The sequence below is a fragment of the Humulus lupulus genome, chromosome 8 (genome assembly GCF_963169125.1).
Source record: "Humulus lupulus chromosome 8, drHumLupu1.1, whole genome shotgun sequence".
Classification (NCBI taxonomy): domain Eukaryota; kingdom Viridiplantae; phylum Streptophyta; class Magnoliopsida; order Rosales; family Cannabaceae; genus Humulus; species Humulus lupulus.
In genome coordinates, this window is record NC_084800.1 from 21,626,891 (window position 1) to 21,645,424 (window position 18,534).

Below are 18,534 nucleotides of genomic sequence, written 5' to 3' on the forward strand. Positions count from 1 at the left end.
GCTACATTCATAGAAATCTGATTGTAGATTGAGTAAGCGTCCATGAAACTCAAGATCTCGTACCCGGATGTCGCATCCACCATCTGATCGATCCGGGGGAGCGAGAAGCAATCTTTAGGGCAAGCTTTGTTGAGATCCATAAAATCGATGCACATCCTCCAAGTCCCGTTCATCTTTGGCACCAGAACTGGGTTGGCTAGCCATATGGGGTATACAGCTTCGCAGATGAAGTTGATCGACGACAGCTTTTCGACTTCCAGCTTGAGGGCCTCGGCCCTCTCCGTTCCCAAGGGCCTTCGTTTCTGCCGGACCGTGGTCGCATCTGGGTCGATGTTCAATGCATGGCAGATGATGTTACAGTCGATCCCCGTCATATCTGAATGAGGCTAGGATATCCTAGTTCTTCTTTACTTGGGTGATGATGGCGACTCGGACCTCTGCTGGCAGATTTTTCCCAAATTGGATTACCCTGGTCAAAACAGTGTCACTAATGCACACCTCCTCAATCTCGTCCATGGGTTCCAGGACGCGGTCGTCTCCTATCCTCGGGTCCAGCTCGTCCTCTGCCCGAACCATTCTTCCAGTCGGGGGAGGAGGAACGCATCCATCTAACCCTAAGAGAATATTGGGCTAATACATATTATTAATGGTGAACCATAATTTAATGGGTCAATTATAGTCATAAGGGTTCTCTCTGTATCTCTGACGCAATTAGTAACTATTAACTATTTCATATTGGATTTGACATTATTAGACAATCTTATATTAACGAGTGTGGTTATGATATTTATGATTATATTAGTCTACGTAATATTCTAACACTTTCTACCTACTTGTTTGGTAAAAAGAGATTTATTTTTTCTTTCCGTTGACTTCAGAGTCCAGTGGTTTTTTTTTTTTTTAATGATAAATATTGGAACGCACCAAATTCAGCTTATTTGACTTTTTTGCCTTTTTATTGGTCTTCTATTTCGTTTTAATAAAAATGCAAATGAAGAGCTCCCAAAACACACTCACCACAGTCACAGAATATGGATATGGCCGTGGTTATGACTCATAAGTCGTTGGCAGTCTTTGATTGGTATCTTGTTTCGTCTTCCTGACTTTATTGCCCAAGTCAATCAGTCTTCGCCTGTGAAATTTTTTTTCTTCCTTGAGAGATAGAAAGCTTCTGTAAATTAAGCCAGAATGAAGTAGCTGGGGTTTTAAGCACAACAATTGTTGAGTGAGAAGGAATATTACCCTCCTAGCGTGGTAGAATTCCCGCAGAGAAAGGTTAGTTTTGTTGTTTATGGTAAAATCAAAGTGAAATCAGAAAAAATTATTTGATTTAATTCTGTATTCTCCAACTAGTCAACACTTGTTCTGTTCATTTCTTTCTACGGTAGTCTTCGGATTAATTTTTCTGATCAAGATTGTAGCGTAGGCTTGGATTTTCTTTTATAGAAAATGCAGTTAGTCCAATTGTTTAGATATTTGTTCAATTTCTTTAACAGTATGAAAAAAAAATTATTAGAAACACAAACAGTATACGTCTTTAATTGTTTTTTTTTGTTTACGTATTTAATTGGAAAATGCTTTGGGGCGTTATCACAACTAATACAAGCGAGTAAATTTAATGTTCTGAGATTTACCAGTATTAGTGTTAAGTCCTCTGTAGTAATGCTATGTTTTACTATTTGTTTATTTGTGTTTAAGCTTTGGTGGTTGTACCAAATATTGACTCGAATTGGATGTCCAAAGGAAGCTTCTCTGTATGGACTTCTTAAGTTTCTGTGGTTAATTGCTTGGATAAAGAAACCCCAACCAAATTCAATTTATTAACTTCTTTGCAAATTTTTTTCCCTAATTTTGTTTAGGAATGAAAATGCAGAGCGCCCAAATCACACTCAGCACTATATATATATATGCTTATGACCGTGGACACAAATCATTGGAATTGGAAGACTTTGATTGATATTTTCTTTAGTGTTCTTAACGACATTCGTTGACCAATCATAGTCTGCGCTTGAGTAGCTGATGCAGTTTAAAGCTCAACAATTCATTAGTGAGAAGGAATACTACCCACGTAGCATGGTAGTGTAAGAAGAAAAAGAAAGAAAAGGTGAGTTGAATTGTTTATGGTAAAAGCAAAGTGAACATAGATTAGTTTATTTAATCTCTGCATTCTACAACTACTCTTGTTCTATTTATTGGCATGGATTGCTTGAGCTGTGCGGGTCCATTATTAGACATAGGTATTCGCTTGTGGGATTGCTCGGCCAAGAGTATGGCTTACTTTCATGAACTTGAAGAGAATATGGTATCCTTGAGTGATGCCATGAATGATCTCAGGAACCTAAACCAAGATGTAAAGAGAAGAGTTGAATTTTCTCAGAGGCAAAACTTGCAGTGTACAAACCAAGTGAAGGGCTGGTTGGAAAATGTGGAAATTATGGAAGAAGAAGTGAATCTAATTCTGCTGAAAGCTCGTGAAGAACACCAAACCCGGAACAACAAATGTCTTGGTGGTTTCTTCAAGGGTGGCTGTTTTAGCCACAAGCTTGGAAAGTTGGTAGCTAGAAGGCTAGATACTGTGAAAAGGCTACTGAACAATGGACAATTTGATGCTGTTTCTGACAAGTTGCCGTGCCCTCCGGTGGATGAGATGCCTATAGAGAGAACAGTGGGCTTGGACTTGACCTTGCGTGAGGTTTGGAGTAGCATCCAGAACAGAAGTGTGGGAATTATTGGCTTGTATGGCATGGGCGGCGTTGGAAAGACGACCCTTTTGAAAAGGATCAACAATGAGTTGTTTGGTACGAGAAATGATTTTGATGTAGTCATTTGGGTTGTGGTATCCAATGAAGCAAGTATAACCAGAATTCAGGATGTTTTTCGTTACAAATTACAGATTCCGGATGAGATATGGAATGCCAATAAAGCAGAAGACAGATCCATAGAAATATACCAGACTTTAAGAGGGAAAAAATTTGTTCTTTTGCTAGATGATGTTTGGAAAAGGTTTGATCTTTTAAAATTTGGTATTCCTATTCCAAACGATGATAATGGGTCCAAAGTAATATTTACGACACGTTCCAAGGAAGTGTGTGGTCACATGGAGGCTGATAGTTGCATTAGAGTTGAGTGCTTAACACAAGAGAAAGCTTTGGATTTATTTTTGGAGAAGGTGGGAAAAGAAGCTCTGAATTCTCATCCAGATATACCACATCTTGCCAAAGTTTTTGCTCAAGAGTGCCAAGGCTTGCCACTTGCTTTGATTACCATTGGGCGTTCCATGGCTAGCAGGAAAAAACTAGAGGATTGGAAACGTGGGATTGAGTTGTTACAGAGCTCCCTATCACATTTTTCAGGGATTGCTGATTATGTTTATCATCTTCTCAAATTTAGCTACGATAGCCTGCCTAGTACTACTCTCCAGTCTTGCTTTCTATATTGTTCCTTGTTTCCAAAGGGCTCTAGTATTGTAAAGAACAGGCTTATTGATATGTGGATTGGGGAGGGTTTTTTTGATGAGTTTGATGACATACGTGATGAACGAAGACAAGCAGAAGAAGCCATTGAAACTTTGAAGCTAGCATGCTTGTTGGAAGAGGGTGATACAGAACAATCTGTGAAGATGCACGATGTGATCCGCAATATGGCCTTGTGGTTAGCTTGCGATCGCGGTCAAAAGAAGAACAAGTTTCTGGTTAGAGAAAATGCAAGGCCAGACAAATTTGCAAAATGGAAAGATGCAGAAAGAATATCATTATGGAGTCAGGAAATTAAAGATGTTGCTGGATTAGTGTTTTGTCCCAAGCTTATTACATTGCTTATAACTAGTACCTTGATTGGAACGTTTCCAAGTGAATTGTATGAAGCCATCCATGCCTTGCGAGTACTTGACTTGTCAGGTAATCAAAGTTTAGATTTGCTACCTGAGGGAATTGCTAGCTTAAAAAATTTGCAATATCTTAATTTGTTTAGAACTGCTTTGAGGACTTTGCCTGTTGATATTAAGAATCAAGAACTTGAGGTGCTTATTACTAAATGATACTTATAGTCTAATTGATATTCCAAGGGAAGTTATATCAAGTCTTTCATATTTGCAAGTGTTTAGTAAATTACAGAGCCCAGGTCAAATGCATTATTGTCCACTGTATGATGAAATAGTCTTATTGGAGGAGTTAGAGCGCTTGGAACACATGGATGACATATGCATCTCCATATTTGATACCCTTTCTGTCCAAAAACTATTGAGCAGTAGTAAGCTACAAAGGTGTATAAGAAACCTTACAATTATGTGGTCTTTCACTACACTCAACTTATCAACTTCATCTCTGAGCAGAATGAATCTGGAGGTTCTTGAGATATGGAATGCTGATACTCTCAGAATTTATCCGGAAAAGCAAAGGATTCAAGAGTCTCTATGCATTGAAAGACTGCGCAACCTTCGTGTTTTGGTGGTTGTTCAGTGTGAAATGCCTGATATGAATTGGCTGGTTTATGCTCCATGCCTTGAGTTTCTTAGAGTCAAAGACTGTTCATCAATTAAACAACTTTTGAATGAAGATTTTGGGGATGAAAGTGCATTCTCATGTCTCACAATGCTACATTTGCAAGACCTTCCGGAGGTGAAGAGCATCATACGTCCACAGCAAGCCTTGGCATTTCCTGTTCTGAAGGAGATCGAAGTGTTGAATTGCTCAAGTCTACTGAAGCTCCCTTTCGATTTCAACAGTGCAAAGGAAAGTTTGATTAAAATTAAAGGACAGAGAGAATGGTGGGAAAAGCTGGTTTGGGATGACAATCATGTTGAGGGTTTCTTCAGTTCAAAATTCGTGTCATTGGATGGAATTGCCACTGGATATGAATGCATTCTCCCAAAACTCTCACTTCCTTCGGATATTTATACACTGCCATCCTTATCTCCCCAAAGTTCATATTATTGAAATCTGTAGAGTTCCAAGTGTAATTTTTTCACATGGAGAAGACATAGAAAAAGAGAGCAGATTTAAAATCTTAAATATTGACTCCAATTGTTGGTCTAAAGAAAGCTACTATGTCTGGATTTCAGTCTCCTGTGGTTGATTGGCTATATAAACACGCACCAATTTCAATTAATGTCTTTTTTTTTTAAAAAAATTATTAGTCTTTTATTTTGTTTAGACAGCATATGGATATGGCCGTTGGCAGTCTTTGATTGGTATCTTGTTTGTTTCGTCTTCCTACATCCATGTCATAACTACGTAAAAGAACTTATCTATGCAAGAAACTATCTTAGATACAATTATGAAAGTATATCAAAGGCTTGCAAAAGTTACCAAGCTTTTAGAATCAAACTTTATTCATAGGAAGGAGTTTACAAGATTTGAATCAGAAAGATTACAACTGATAACAAAATTTTAACAGAAAAACTAATTGCAACTAACTTGGACAACTAATTAACTAACAGTAAGACTACACTGTTTATCATCCCCCTCAAGCGAAATGGTGTTGTGCACACTTTGAGCTTGGTCTTTAAGTAGAGATAACGTTCAGTAGTCAATGCCTTAGTCAGTACATCTGCAACTTGATCAACAGAGGGGACATATCTCACCTAAAGTTGTTTAGCCAAAATTTGATCTCTGACAAAATGGAGATCAATTTCTATGTGTTTTGATCGTGCATGGAAAACAGGGTTGGCAGCAAATGAGGCAGCGCCTTGATTGTCAACCCATATTACTGGAGCTGTTGGAAGAGAGACACGAAGTTCACTTAAAAGAGAAGAGATCCACTTTACTTCAGCAGCTGTATTAGCTAGAGAACAGAACTCACTTTCAGTACTTGACCGAGCAACAACCTGCTGTTTCTTGGCAGACCAAGAGATGAGATTTTCACCTAAAAAGACTGCATAGCCTCATGTTGAACGTCTGTCATCAGGACAGCTGAATAAGCATGAAGACAAAGATCAATGGCAGGTTTGTAGAGTAACCCCTCATGTATAGTGCCTTTAAGATACCTTAACAACCGTTTGCAAGCTTCCCAATGTACTGTGGTAGGAGCATGGATAAATTGGCTCAACTTATTGACAATAAAAGCAATGTCGGTCCTGGTTATTGTCAAGTATTGTAGAGCTCCTAGGGTGCTTCTTTACAACTTATGATCAGAAAAATGGTCACCAAGAGTGAGAGATAATTTGTGAGTACAGCTGGTGGGGTTTGGACTTGGCTTGGCACCTTCCATATGAAGTTTGAGCAATATGTCTGTGATATATTTAGACTGTGAGAGATACAATCCAGTAGATGTACGTGCAACTTCAACTCCTAAAAAGTAGTGTAATGGCCCAAGATTCTTGACAGAGAACTCCTTGTTCAAATTGTGAATGAGTTGAGATACTAATAACTCATTAGGACTAGTAACTAAGATGTCATCAACATAGACCAACAATATAATTAAACTTGCACCAGATCCATAAATGAATAAGGAATTATCTGACCTTGATGCAATAAAACCCTTTTGAAATAAGGTGTGTTTGAGCTTGTCATTCCATGCACAGGGGGGCTGCTTTAAGCCATACAAGACTTTGTTGAGCTTACAAACATGATTTGGCTGATTGATCAATGAAACCTGGAGGTTGTTGCATGTACACCAGCTCTTGTAAGGTACCATTTAGAAAAGCATTACCAACATCCAACTGAGTGATTTGCCAATTTGAAGAAACAGCTAGTGTGAGAACAATTCTTACTGTGGCCGGTTTTACAACTGGAGTAAAAGTCTTAGTATAATCATTACCCGGATTTTGCAAATACCCTTTGGCAACAAGATGAGACTTGTATTTTTCTAAGAAGACATCTGGTTTGATCTTCACTCTAAGGACCCATTTGTTGCCAACTAAATTCATCTGCCTAGTACTATTCTCCAGTCTTGCTTTCTATATTGTTCCTTGTTTCCAAAGGGCTCTAGTATTGTAAAGAACAGGCTTATTGATAAGTGGATTGGGGTGGGGAGGGTTTTTTTGATGAGTTTGATGACATACATGATGAACGAAGACAAGCAGAAGAAGCCATTGAAACTTTGAAGCTAGCATGCTTGTTGGAAGAGGGTGATACAGAACAATCTGTGAAGATGCACGATGTGATCCGTGATATGGCCTTGTGGTTAGCTTGTGATCGCGATCAAAAGAAGAACAAGTTTCTGGTTAGAGAAATTGCAAGGCCAGGCAAATTTGCAAAATGGAAAGATGCAGAAAGAATATCATTATGGAGTCATGAAATCAAAGATCTTGCTGGAGTAATGTTTTGTCCCAAACTTATTACAATGCTTATAACTAGTACCTCGATTGGAACGTTTCCAAGTGAATTGTATGAAGCCATCCATGCCTTGCGAGAACTTGACTTGTCAGGTAATCAAAGTTTAGATTTGCTAGCTTAAAAAATTTGCAATATCTTAATTTGTCTAGAACTGCTTTGAGGACTTTGCCTGTTGATATTAAGAATCTCAAGAAATTGAGGTGCTTCTTACTAAATGATACTTATAGTCTAATTGATATTCCAAGGGAAGTTCTATCAAGTCTTTCATATTTGCAAGTGTTTAGTAAATTACAGAGCCCAGGTCAAATGCATTATTGTCCACTGTATGATGAAATAGTCTTATTGGAGGAGTTAGAGCGCTTGGAACACATGGATGACATATGCATCTCCATATTTGATACCCTTTCTGTCCAAAAACTATTGAGCAGTAGTAAGCTACAAAGGTGTATAAGAAACCTTACAATTATGTGGTCTTTCACTACACTCAACTTATCAACTTCATCTCTGAGCAGAATGAAACATCTGGAGGTTCTTGAGATATGGAATGCTGATACTCTCAGAATTTATCCGGAAAAGCAAAGGATTCAAGAGTCTCTATGCATTGAAAGACTGCGCAACCTTCGTGTTTTGGTGGTTGTTCAGTGTGAATTGCCTGATATGAATTGGCTGGTTTATGCTCCATGCCTTGAGTTTCTTAGAGTCAAAGACTGTTCATCAATTAAACAACTTTTGAATGAAGATTTTGGGGATGAAAGTGCATTCTCATGTCTCACAATGCTACATTTGCAAGACCTTCCGGAGCTGAAGAGCATCATACGTCCACAGCAAGCCTTGGCATTTCCTGTTCTGAAGGAGATCGAAGTGATGAATTGCCCCAGTCTAATGAAGCTCCCTTTCGATTTCAACAGTGCAAAGGAAAGTTTGATTAAAATTAAAGGACAGAGAGAATGGTTGGAAAAGCTGGTTTGGGATGACAATCACGTTGAGAGTTTCTTCAGTTCAAAATTTGTCTCATTGGATGAAATTGTCACTGGAAATGAAGACTCTCTCTCTTCCTTCAGATATGTTTACACTGTCGTCCCTATCTCCCCAAAATTTATATTTTTTAAATTTGTAGAGTTTCCGAGTTAGAATTCATGTAAGATATCTTCAAAAAGTATTGAATTGATTAACTTTTTTTCTTTCTTTTTCTTTTTGGCTTGGAAGAACTGGATTTGGCCGACTTAAGTCACTTCAACATGTTAAAACAACATTTTCCCTTTTGTCCCTACAAATCCAGCTTTTTCCAGCAATATTTTCTCTTGCCCCAACTGATAAGCTCCGAGTATTCACATGTAGTTTTTAAAGACAATCCACAAATTCTAATTACTTGAATAAAGTACACTTTTTTAATGACAAGAAAACGAAGAGAAAAGCTATTGAAAACAACTAGTAAAGATGCATAAGTTGATCCGTGATATATGGTGTTGTTAATTGTGATTATTTTAGCTTGTGAAGAAGAGAAGAACAAACTTATGGAAAAAAGAGAAAGTGTAAAAGCCAGCTGGTGCTTACAAATTTGGAAAAGTTGCAAAAAGGATATGACATTGTGTTTGTGGGTTCTGGGGTCACAATGTCACATGAAATTGAAACAGTCTAGCTGGAGTAGTAAAGTAAGTGCTGTCCTGTCCTAACCTCATCATTTATTGGGTTTTTTTTTCATTTCATTCTATCTTTATATTTTTTATGTGAATCGTTTGAATCTATGGGATGATGATGCCTTAGGATTGAGGAATACCATGGACTTGTCAGGTAATGGAAATCTTAATCTGCAGCCTTGTTGTCTCAGGGAAAACGCCTGCAATCTCATCATGACAAGCCTGGCGTTTTTTCTTGCACGCAACGGAAAATGAGGCCAATACATTAATTATGTCCATATTTTATTTGTTACCTCATTCGTGAGAGATTTCAGCTCCAAACATGGCACGAGAAAACGACAATGGACCCGTGGACGGCCCCATAGTATGGATCTCCATAATCATCCAACGGCTAACATCGAACGTGGTTCTTTTGACTTTTATATTACTTGTATTAATTCACTACCACCAAAAGTCATATAACTCTAGTACAAAATTAGAAAGAAGCCAGGGAATTTAGCCAACCAATTTTTTTATATTTTACGTACTCAAGATGGAGAATTATTCATTTTTTACAAATTCATAGTTGAATTAAATGCCTAGAAAGCTATATTGAACAATTTATCAACTCTAGAACAGTAAAGTAAAGGCATGGAACTTAGCACAAATAAAGTAAACAAAATTCTTTATATACATAAATCTCAAAACATCAAGTGTCAACAACTAAAAACATGTTACATCCTCGGACTGTTTTTTTTTTATATATATATATATATATTCTTTTAGAGCTCTAAGCAACACCCTGATTGAACATGACTCGAATACTCCTCCGGTACTAATGTTTTTGTCCACGTATACTGCTTCGTGTCTAACATGTAAGCAGTGTGGGGCTCACCGAACATGGGCGAGCCAATCACCAGTAGCTTATCTTGCCAGGTAACAACATAAGCGATTTCTCGCATCTCATTAGGCAAATTGCCTATTACTTTCCACGTGTCGTTTTCCAATGCCGCCACCTCACCTGTTCGACACATGTACATGAGTCCATTGCCACCGGAGACACAAGTCCTCGGGCATGAGCTGGCTTCCAAGAAGTCCTCGTGGACTGGGTCCCACTTCCACGTGGAAACATCAAAAGCTTCCGCGCTGCTCTCGAATTGGCCTTGCATCTCGGTGCGGTATCCACCGATGACGTGGACCTTGCCACAGTGGAACACACCTTTGCACTCGTCACGTTCTCTTGCCATGTCGGGCATGGGCAACCACACATCTTTCGCCACGTCATACGCCATGGCTGACTTCAAGGCATTTTTCTGATCATCGTGTCCACCTGCGACGAAGACCATAAACTCAGACGCCACGCAACCGAAGAACGACCTCGGTACACCTGGCATGTCGGTCCCACGGCGCCACTGAGCCTGGACAAAATCGTAAATATACACGGCAGTGGAGGCCGTCCAGGTCCTCGGGTCCCACCCGCCCATAACAATAACATCGGATCCGACCCGAACGATCTGGCAAAACAGGGGAAGCCCTTCGGTCAATCCGAAACTGGGATTCAATTCCGACCAACGACCCGTCTCCGGCTCAAAAACAGTAAGACGGTAAGTCGGGGTTGCTAAATACTTGGTGGTGGCGGAACGGGACTCACGTCCGGGTTGAACCATAGCTTGCGCCATGACAATCAGATTCCGGCTTAATCCAACGGCCTTCCTTCGCTGGAAAAAATCGGGGTGCTGAATCTCGGCCATCCAAGCTCGGCATGTGGAAGCTATCGTGGGAAACTCTTGGTGGTTAGCTCTAATCAAACACTCACGGGCGATATCATCTGGAAGACCCGGAATTAGTTCCATGGTTGGGGAATGAAAGAAAGAGAAAAACAGAGATGGTGTATAAATAAGGTTAAGTTTGGCAAGAAAATCCAATGACAGAGAGAGAAGAAGATGATGATATTCTAGAAGAAATTATGAGAAGTGGTTAGTTTGTGGAGGGAGAAATATATAGGGAGGGACCCCTATACGAACCAAAAAGAAGAAATTGGGGGAGTACTAGCAGTAGTGCTTGTTGTGATAAGATCCAACTTCAACCTTCTAGAAGGTTTATTATTGTAGATGTATTGCCCTAATTGACCTTATGAATTAATTAATTAACAATTAACCTGGAGCGGCCGTTGCTTTTAATTTTTTCTTGGCTTTATTGACATAATTGGTTTTGAAGTTTTCTTTTTTTTTTTTATCACTAAAATTTATTTTTTATATTTTGTAAAACTTACACTATGAAAATCGATTTTTTATTAGTTAGATAATTCATCTTTTCAAATTATATTATTTGCGTACACTTAAAATATACACAAAAACATTACACATAGTGATATGGCAGTTTAGTCTAATCAATCACAATCCACCATTTTAAAAAGCAGTGACACGTCATTGTGTGTAATATTTGAGTGCATATTTTGAGTGTACATATCATTACTCATATTATTTAGGTTCCTAAATTGATTTTACATTAATTAGATCCTTAATTTTTTTAAATTGTATTATTTAATTTCCTAAATGTTATTTTTTTTTCTTTCAAAATACATAAAAAAATATTAAAAAATGTGAATCAATTTTAAAATAAATTAGATTACTTAACTTATATTTTTTTTAATATTAATAACTGAACTATCACAAAATTATCAATATTTATTATGTACATATTTATTTTTATTTTGTAAATTTTTCCTAATACAACTTATAACTAATTATATATATATACATACTATTATATTAGATAACTTTATATATTCGTTTAAGTTTTAAAAAGTGTATCAAGCATAAATATAATAAAAATTGATAATAGAAAAATTATTAATATTAATTATACAATAATAATGTAGCTAAAATTTTTTTTAATGAAACATTAATTTAATTTATAAAAATATTAAATATTTTTAAAAATGACATAAAAATATATATTTTTTCATATCATATATATTATTATCATAATTAAATGTCCAAATATTTTAATAATAATTCACCATTTATTTTATATTTTTATGAATATTAAAAAAAATAATAACATTTAGTGATGTAAATAAGACAATTTAAAAATATATGGGGCCTGACTAATACAAAAGGGAAATTTTAATATGTATGCTTGATAAAAGTTATAATTACAAAAAAATACTAGACATATTAAAATTTACAAAATAATGCTAATTTTTTGCACATTACCCAAAATGCCCTTTTCACTTCTTCCTCATTCTCATTTCTCTCTTCTCTCTTCTCTCTTCTCTCTTCTCTCTTCCCTCTTTCTCTCTCTTATTTCACTCTCTCTCACCTCACAACACCACCACCACACTAAATATTATATTTCGAACAGATTTGGACATGATTTTTGGGTTTTTTTTGCGATTTTTTTCAGATCTGAAACTCTGAAATCTGCAAAAAATCGACATTGCTCGATGGTGGTTCGATGGTGCTCGATGCCAGCTCGATGAGACCTTCAAAATCATGATTTTTCATGAAAAAATGACTTTGCTCGATGGTGGTTCGATAGTAGTTCAATAGTGGCTCGATGGTGCTCGATGCCAGCTCGATGAGACCTTCACAATCATGATTTTTCATGAAAAAATGACTTAGCTCGATGGTGGTTCGATGGTAGCTCGATAGTGGTTCGATAGTGCTCGATGGTGCTCGATGCAATTCTTGTAAGAGACATAATTTTTCACTCGGGTGTCCATTTGGGGTGATTTTTTTTTTGATTTTGGGTATTTTTTCAAGATCTACACGTTTGACATGTTAATATGCACATTTGTGAAGTGTAACACTTGTAAAAAATACAAAAGTGCAAACATACCTCATGGTTAAGACATCTTTTGGTATATTTTTATGTTTTAAACTTCCTAAATGTGCATATTAACATGTCAAACGTGTAGATCTTGAAAAAATACCCAAAATAAAAAAAAAATCACCCCAAACGGATACCCGAGTGAAAAATTATGTCTCTTACAAGAATTGCATTGAGCACCATCGAGCACTATCGAGCTACCATCGAACCATCATCGAGCTAAGTCATTTTTTCATGAAAAATCATGATTTTGAAGGTCTCATCGAGCTGGCATCGAGCACCATCGAGCCACCATTCGCTGGGGCCTTCAAGATCAAGATTTTCATGAAAAAATGACTTAGCTCGATGGTGGTTCGATGGTAGCTCGATAATGACTCGATGGTGCTCAATGCAATTTTTGTAAGAGACATAATTTTTCACTCGGGTGTTCGTTTGGGGTGATTTTTTTTTTGATTTTGGGTATTTTTTCAAGATCTACACGTTTGACATGTTAATATGCACATTTGGGAAGTTTAAAACTTAAAAATATACCAAAAGATGTCTTAAACATGAGGTATGTTTGCACTTTTCTATTTTTTACAAGTGTTACACTTCCAAAATGTGCATATTAACATGTCAAACGTGTAGATCTTGAAAAAATACCCAAAATAAAAAAAAAAATCACCCCAAACTGACACCCGAGTGAAAAATTATGTCTCTTACAAGAATTGCATCGAGCACCATCGAGCACTATCGAACCACTATCGAGCTATCATCGAACCACCATCGAGCTAAGTCATTTTTTCATGAAAAATCATGATTTTGAAGGTCTCATCGAGCTGGCATCGAGCACCATCGAGCCACTATCGAACTACTATCGAACCACCATCGAGCTAAGTCATTTTTTCATGAAAAATCATGATTTTGAAGGTCTCATCGAGCTGGCATCGAGCGCCATCGAACCACCATCGAGCAGTGTCGATTTTTTACAGATTTCAGAGTTTCAGATCTGAAAAAAATCGCAAAAAAAACCCAAAAATCATGTCCAAATCTGTTCGAAATATAATATTTAGTGTGGTGGTGGTGTTGTGAGGTGAGAGAGAGTGAAATAAGAGAGAGAGAGAGAGAAGAGAGAAGAGAGAAGAGAGAAGAGAGAAAAGAGAAATGAGAATGAGGAAGAAGTAAAAATGGCATTTTGGGTAATGTACAAAAAATTAGTATTATTTTATAAATTTTAATATGCCTAGTATTTATTTGTAATTATAACTTTTATCAAGCCTACATATTAAAATTTCCCATACAAAATCAGGTTCCTAAGTGTTTTTATGAAAAAAACTTTTTTTTTTAATTCAAATAACATTCTTGCGTTGAAAGTGGTAAAATAAATTGTATGCTCATCGCTTTAGCAGTTCAGACCTTGTGTGGGACCACCACGTGGCTCGAGGGGCATTTTTCTTTTTCTTTATTAAAAAATAACTAATATTAATAATGTATAGCATGGGTCATGGGCATAGAATTCTTTTGAAGATATTTTCTAAATTTGGATAGCGCTCTTTGAATTATTGGTATTTTTTGCCGGGATGAATTATTGGTTTTGAATAAGAGCATATATATATAAAATATTATTATATAATATTGAAAGAGAATAATATCACTTTTGGTATCTTATTATATCACAAATCCCTTTTTCTTTCTCTTCTTGATCTTAGTCCCCATAAATTAAATTGGGTTCAAATGACCAGGGCACAAGAAATCAGTAAGAAAAAAGAAAGAGAAAAATAAAAGTTAACACTTCAAAAGTCTAATTGGCTAGAATCAATTACCCATAGGATAAGACTGACCAAAAAAAATAACCATAGGATAAGACAATTATAGTGTATAACTACAATTCAAATAAATTAAAACACAGGATATATACAACATCTCTTTATGTACCAATCACACCGACTTTTGGGTCTAGTTGCTGTAATTTCACTTAATATAAAATAATTTGAAAAAGACATATATATTGTATATTTTTATTTATTTGGTAAAGTTAAAAAAAAAGATGTGAAGAGTCATCACAGGTCCCAGCACTATAAGAGTTCTAGAAGCTTTTGTTAGCTTTTTTTTATTTATTATTTTTTTATTGGGATATTGAAAGCAACTTATGGGTAAGTGGATACTTACAATTGTATAGCAGTGGCATTGATGAAACCGTCTCTATTAATTGATATGTTCGTCCAAATCGTTTAAGCAAAGTTGGATATAGATCGATGGATGGTGGTGAATTTTTTCCTAATTTTCTTTTCCACGACCCAACTTTATTGACTATTATTTAAATAGAGAGATTGTGACAATTCACAAAACTACTATTTTTTATATTTTTGTCCATATTGAAAAAGAAAAAAGAAAAAAGTGACCCGCAACTTTTTATTATATGGATATTATACTGTGACCAATTGGCTAATGTTAAAATGTCAAATCAATTGGATTGAGATAATTGTAAAAATAATTTACTCTAATTAACCAGATATAATATTCAATTGTTGTTTGTTAATTATTTGTTTCAGAACATGGCTAGCTATGTCATAAGGTGCCTTATAGGTTCCTTAGGGAATAGCTTTCAATTACTCAATTTTATTGATATTTTTTTATACAGCATTATATTGGTTGCGTTTTTAATATATCAACCTATATAAAAAGTCCCATTATAACTATTATACTTTAAGAAATTTTACTTAACGTGGAAATGTAAGGACAATAAAACTCATCATTAAGATAGCTTATATAAAATATTGTTTGACATTTTAAAGTAGCAAGCAATGGTTCAAGCATAAGTTATATCACATATTTAATTTTTAGATTAGCTTTTGTTGGTCTAGCTAATATTATTATATTATGCACATAATATATAGATAGATATATATATATATATTGATAAAGAGACAAGTTGAGGGTGAAGATGCATGTTTACATGCATGATTCTTTGATGGAAAGAAACATTTATATATATATATTTATATATGTGCTGACACCCGAAATCACATGCATTGAGAAATATAAGAAACAAGGGGTACAATAAATTACCTAATTTAAAAACAATTAACGAGGAGAGACTTCGATAAGAATGAGGCAAGTGATTAAATCAATTAAAGAATAAAACAAACCAATTAGAGTAAAGCATCGCAATTCATTATCTCTATGACGATTCATTATATTATAATCGATTTACCAATGGCGAATGTCGGGTTTTCGGCCATGAAGTAAGCAAAGATTTTAGGGTTTATTTTTTTATGTGCATAATTCCATAACCACTTGTTTTATATTTGGAAAAAAATTTATACGCATAGTCCAAAAATTGTGACTAATATGGCTAGAATTATTTGATGTATAGTGGGACAAGACCCTTGAATTTGTTTCATTAGTTTGTCTAGCTAGGACCAATATCAAATTATTCAAAATAGCTTCTATCTTATTACAATTTTCAAGAGACAAACAATTGCTAATATTTTTTTATCTTAAATCACGGAACCCAATAAGGCATTATGAAAGTAGAATTATGAGGAAAATGAGAAATTCGAGTGAATTTTTGTTAGGTTTCTAGATTAAATTGCCCATCTCTAATTATAACATATGTGCAAAATAAGTCAAATTTGCTATCATTAATACTTTTTTTTTTTTGCAGCATATCATTAATACTATATATTTATATATTAATGTCAACACTATTTTAAGAACAGTAATAAATATTTCTGCTGTTAAACAGTGTTTGCCTAGTGGCACATTCATGACACATATTTATCGCCATATCATCATCACTATACACACACGTCATCAGATTGGACACGTAGGAGTACCTGTCAACACTATTTTATAGGCCAACTAGGTAAACACGTGGAGTAGATCAAGCAATCACTTTACAAATTTAATAGAGTGAATCTAAAGCTCAAAACAAATAACAATAAAATTGCATACTAAAAATGGCAAGTTCAACTTTTAAATAGAAGAATTTGAAAAACTTCATATTTTGTTTTAAAAAACAAATCAATATCTGTTTGAATTATTAGCCGTTGGATTAATGCTACGAATACTGTATTTATCGAACCGTTTTTTCTCATGGTATTTATTTGCATAAACATTCTATCCATGATATTTTTTTTTTAATATTGTCAAAATTTTCTGGTAACACTTTTATTTAAAAAAATTAAACAATGGGAGACCACAGTAACCAACTTGAACTTCCAACTTCCCGTTCATGGGATTTGTTGCCCATAGTCATTTTAACTAAACATTTTTTTTAAAATGACCTTATACTAATCTTCATTTATTATATATATATAAACGTCATTTGATAAAGTAAATTCTATTATAAAATACACTTGTCAAAATTTTAAATATTTATATGCATATTACAATGCAGAGGACTGAAAGCTCTATAATCAGTGTATTCCCATCGAACACGTAAAATACCGGTTTGAAAGTTACATTTATATTTTATCAACAAAAAAAAAACATTTTGTCATGGTAAGAATTAGTCGTATGACGTGTACAGACAATTACACGGTAGGCCAATGAATTAAACATTTTTTTGTGACCCAATTTTGAATTATATTTATTATACACGGCGGGAGAAAATAAAAAGGCCAATAATTTTGGAGACAGAAAGTCTTGGATCCTTAAATGTGAATTATGTGATTTTTGTTCAATCTCTTATTACATTATTTTATATACAGACAATTATTATTTAAATTCAAGGAAAAGAACGACAACTATGATTGTTTCATCATCATTTTTTCTTCAAAAATTAATTAAGGCTTGTGATTCATAATTATATTTGTCAAATTCAATAACCAACTTAATTAATGTCTTCAAGAGACGACGACGTTTGAGTTTATCTATTCTTAATTTAGAGAGACACCTATCACTTATTATTTCATCAAGTGGCTAAGAATCTATAACATGGTTTTTAGTTGGACAGGCATTTGTATTAATATTTTATATATATATTGATCAAAATAGTTGAAACTAATAATTTTTTAGTAACAGCTGTTTCTTTCTGCGGAATAACATATATTATTTGAAAATGAAATAATTTATAGACCATCATCTTTGCCTAAGGTGAAATAATATTAGTTGCCGGAGAAAATTACTTTGACATCACAGTCTAAACCTGCTGCATTTTAATAATATAAACATACATAGATTTTTTTTCTTCTTATGACCAATTTTTATTAACATGAAAAATTGAGCTAAAATACTCCAAACAAGTAGCTCGTTTTGAATGTGATAGAGTTACTATAATTTTGTGTTCTTTCTAATATTCCTAGTCATTTGTATATATATAAAATTAAAAAAAAAAAACAATTAGAAGAAGAAAAACGTGAAAACACCGGTCAATGGACGGTACGAGAAATTTAATGAATAGAGACCATGTATATTAAGGTGATTTTCAAAATATATACATCCATTCCTTGATGTATGTATATATTGATTTCACTAATGTTTAAATTGAATAATGCAAGCCAAAGAAGCACATAAGGTCAGTAAGTCACCCCAGGTATATTATGAATGACAACACGGTTTTGTATTATCACACACATTTATCTCATACCAATCCAACTTTGTCCCTAAAATTAAAATGTTTTTTATGATAGGAAACACCAGTTTTTTTTTAATTTTAAATTAAATTAAGTACATAAATAAATAAAAAAGAGGGAACCATCATAAATTCCAAAGTCACGTCCAAATTATATTGACGCATTTTGAAAGACCTCACACCAAATAAAAAGAAAGGTAATACAAGATAGACCATTCAAAAGGAAATGGGACAAATAATTACAAATTCAAAA

The 18,534-nt window shown here is 34.8% G+C and overlaps 2 protein-coding genes and 1 pseudogene across 2 annotated transcripts; 1 reads left to right on the forward strand and 2 right to left on the reverse strand.

Annotated features, from left to right (window-relative positions):
- The window catches only part of LOC133795129 (uncharacterized), a 130,292-nt pseudogene that overhangs the window by 56,509 nt on the left and 55,249 nt on the right, over window positions 1-18,534 (reverse strand).
- LOC133793529 (disease resistance protein RPS5-like) lies at window positions 967-8,611 on the forward strand. Its single transcript, XM_062230858.1, has 6 exons — window positions 967-1,275; window positions 1,860-4,033; window positions 4,113-4,778; window positions 5,152-5,231; window positions 7,014-7,259; window positions 7,382-8,611. Exons 2-6 carry the CDS (start codon window positions 2,198-2,200, stop codon window positions 8,403-8,405), a joined length of 3,852 nt encoding a protein of 1,283 aa, XP_062086842.1. The 5' UTR covers window positions 967-1,275; window positions 1,860-2,197; the 3' UTR covers window positions 8,406-8,611.
- Window positions 9,559-10,864, reverse strand: LOC133796121 (F-box/kelch-repeat protein At1g80440). Its single transcript, XM_062233602.1, has one exon. The coding sequence runs from the start codon at window positions 10,741-10,743 to the stop codon at window positions 9,673-9,675; it is 1,071 nt and encodes a 356-aa protein (XP_062089586.1). The 5' UTR covers window positions 10,744-10,864; the 3' UTR covers window positions 9,559-9,672.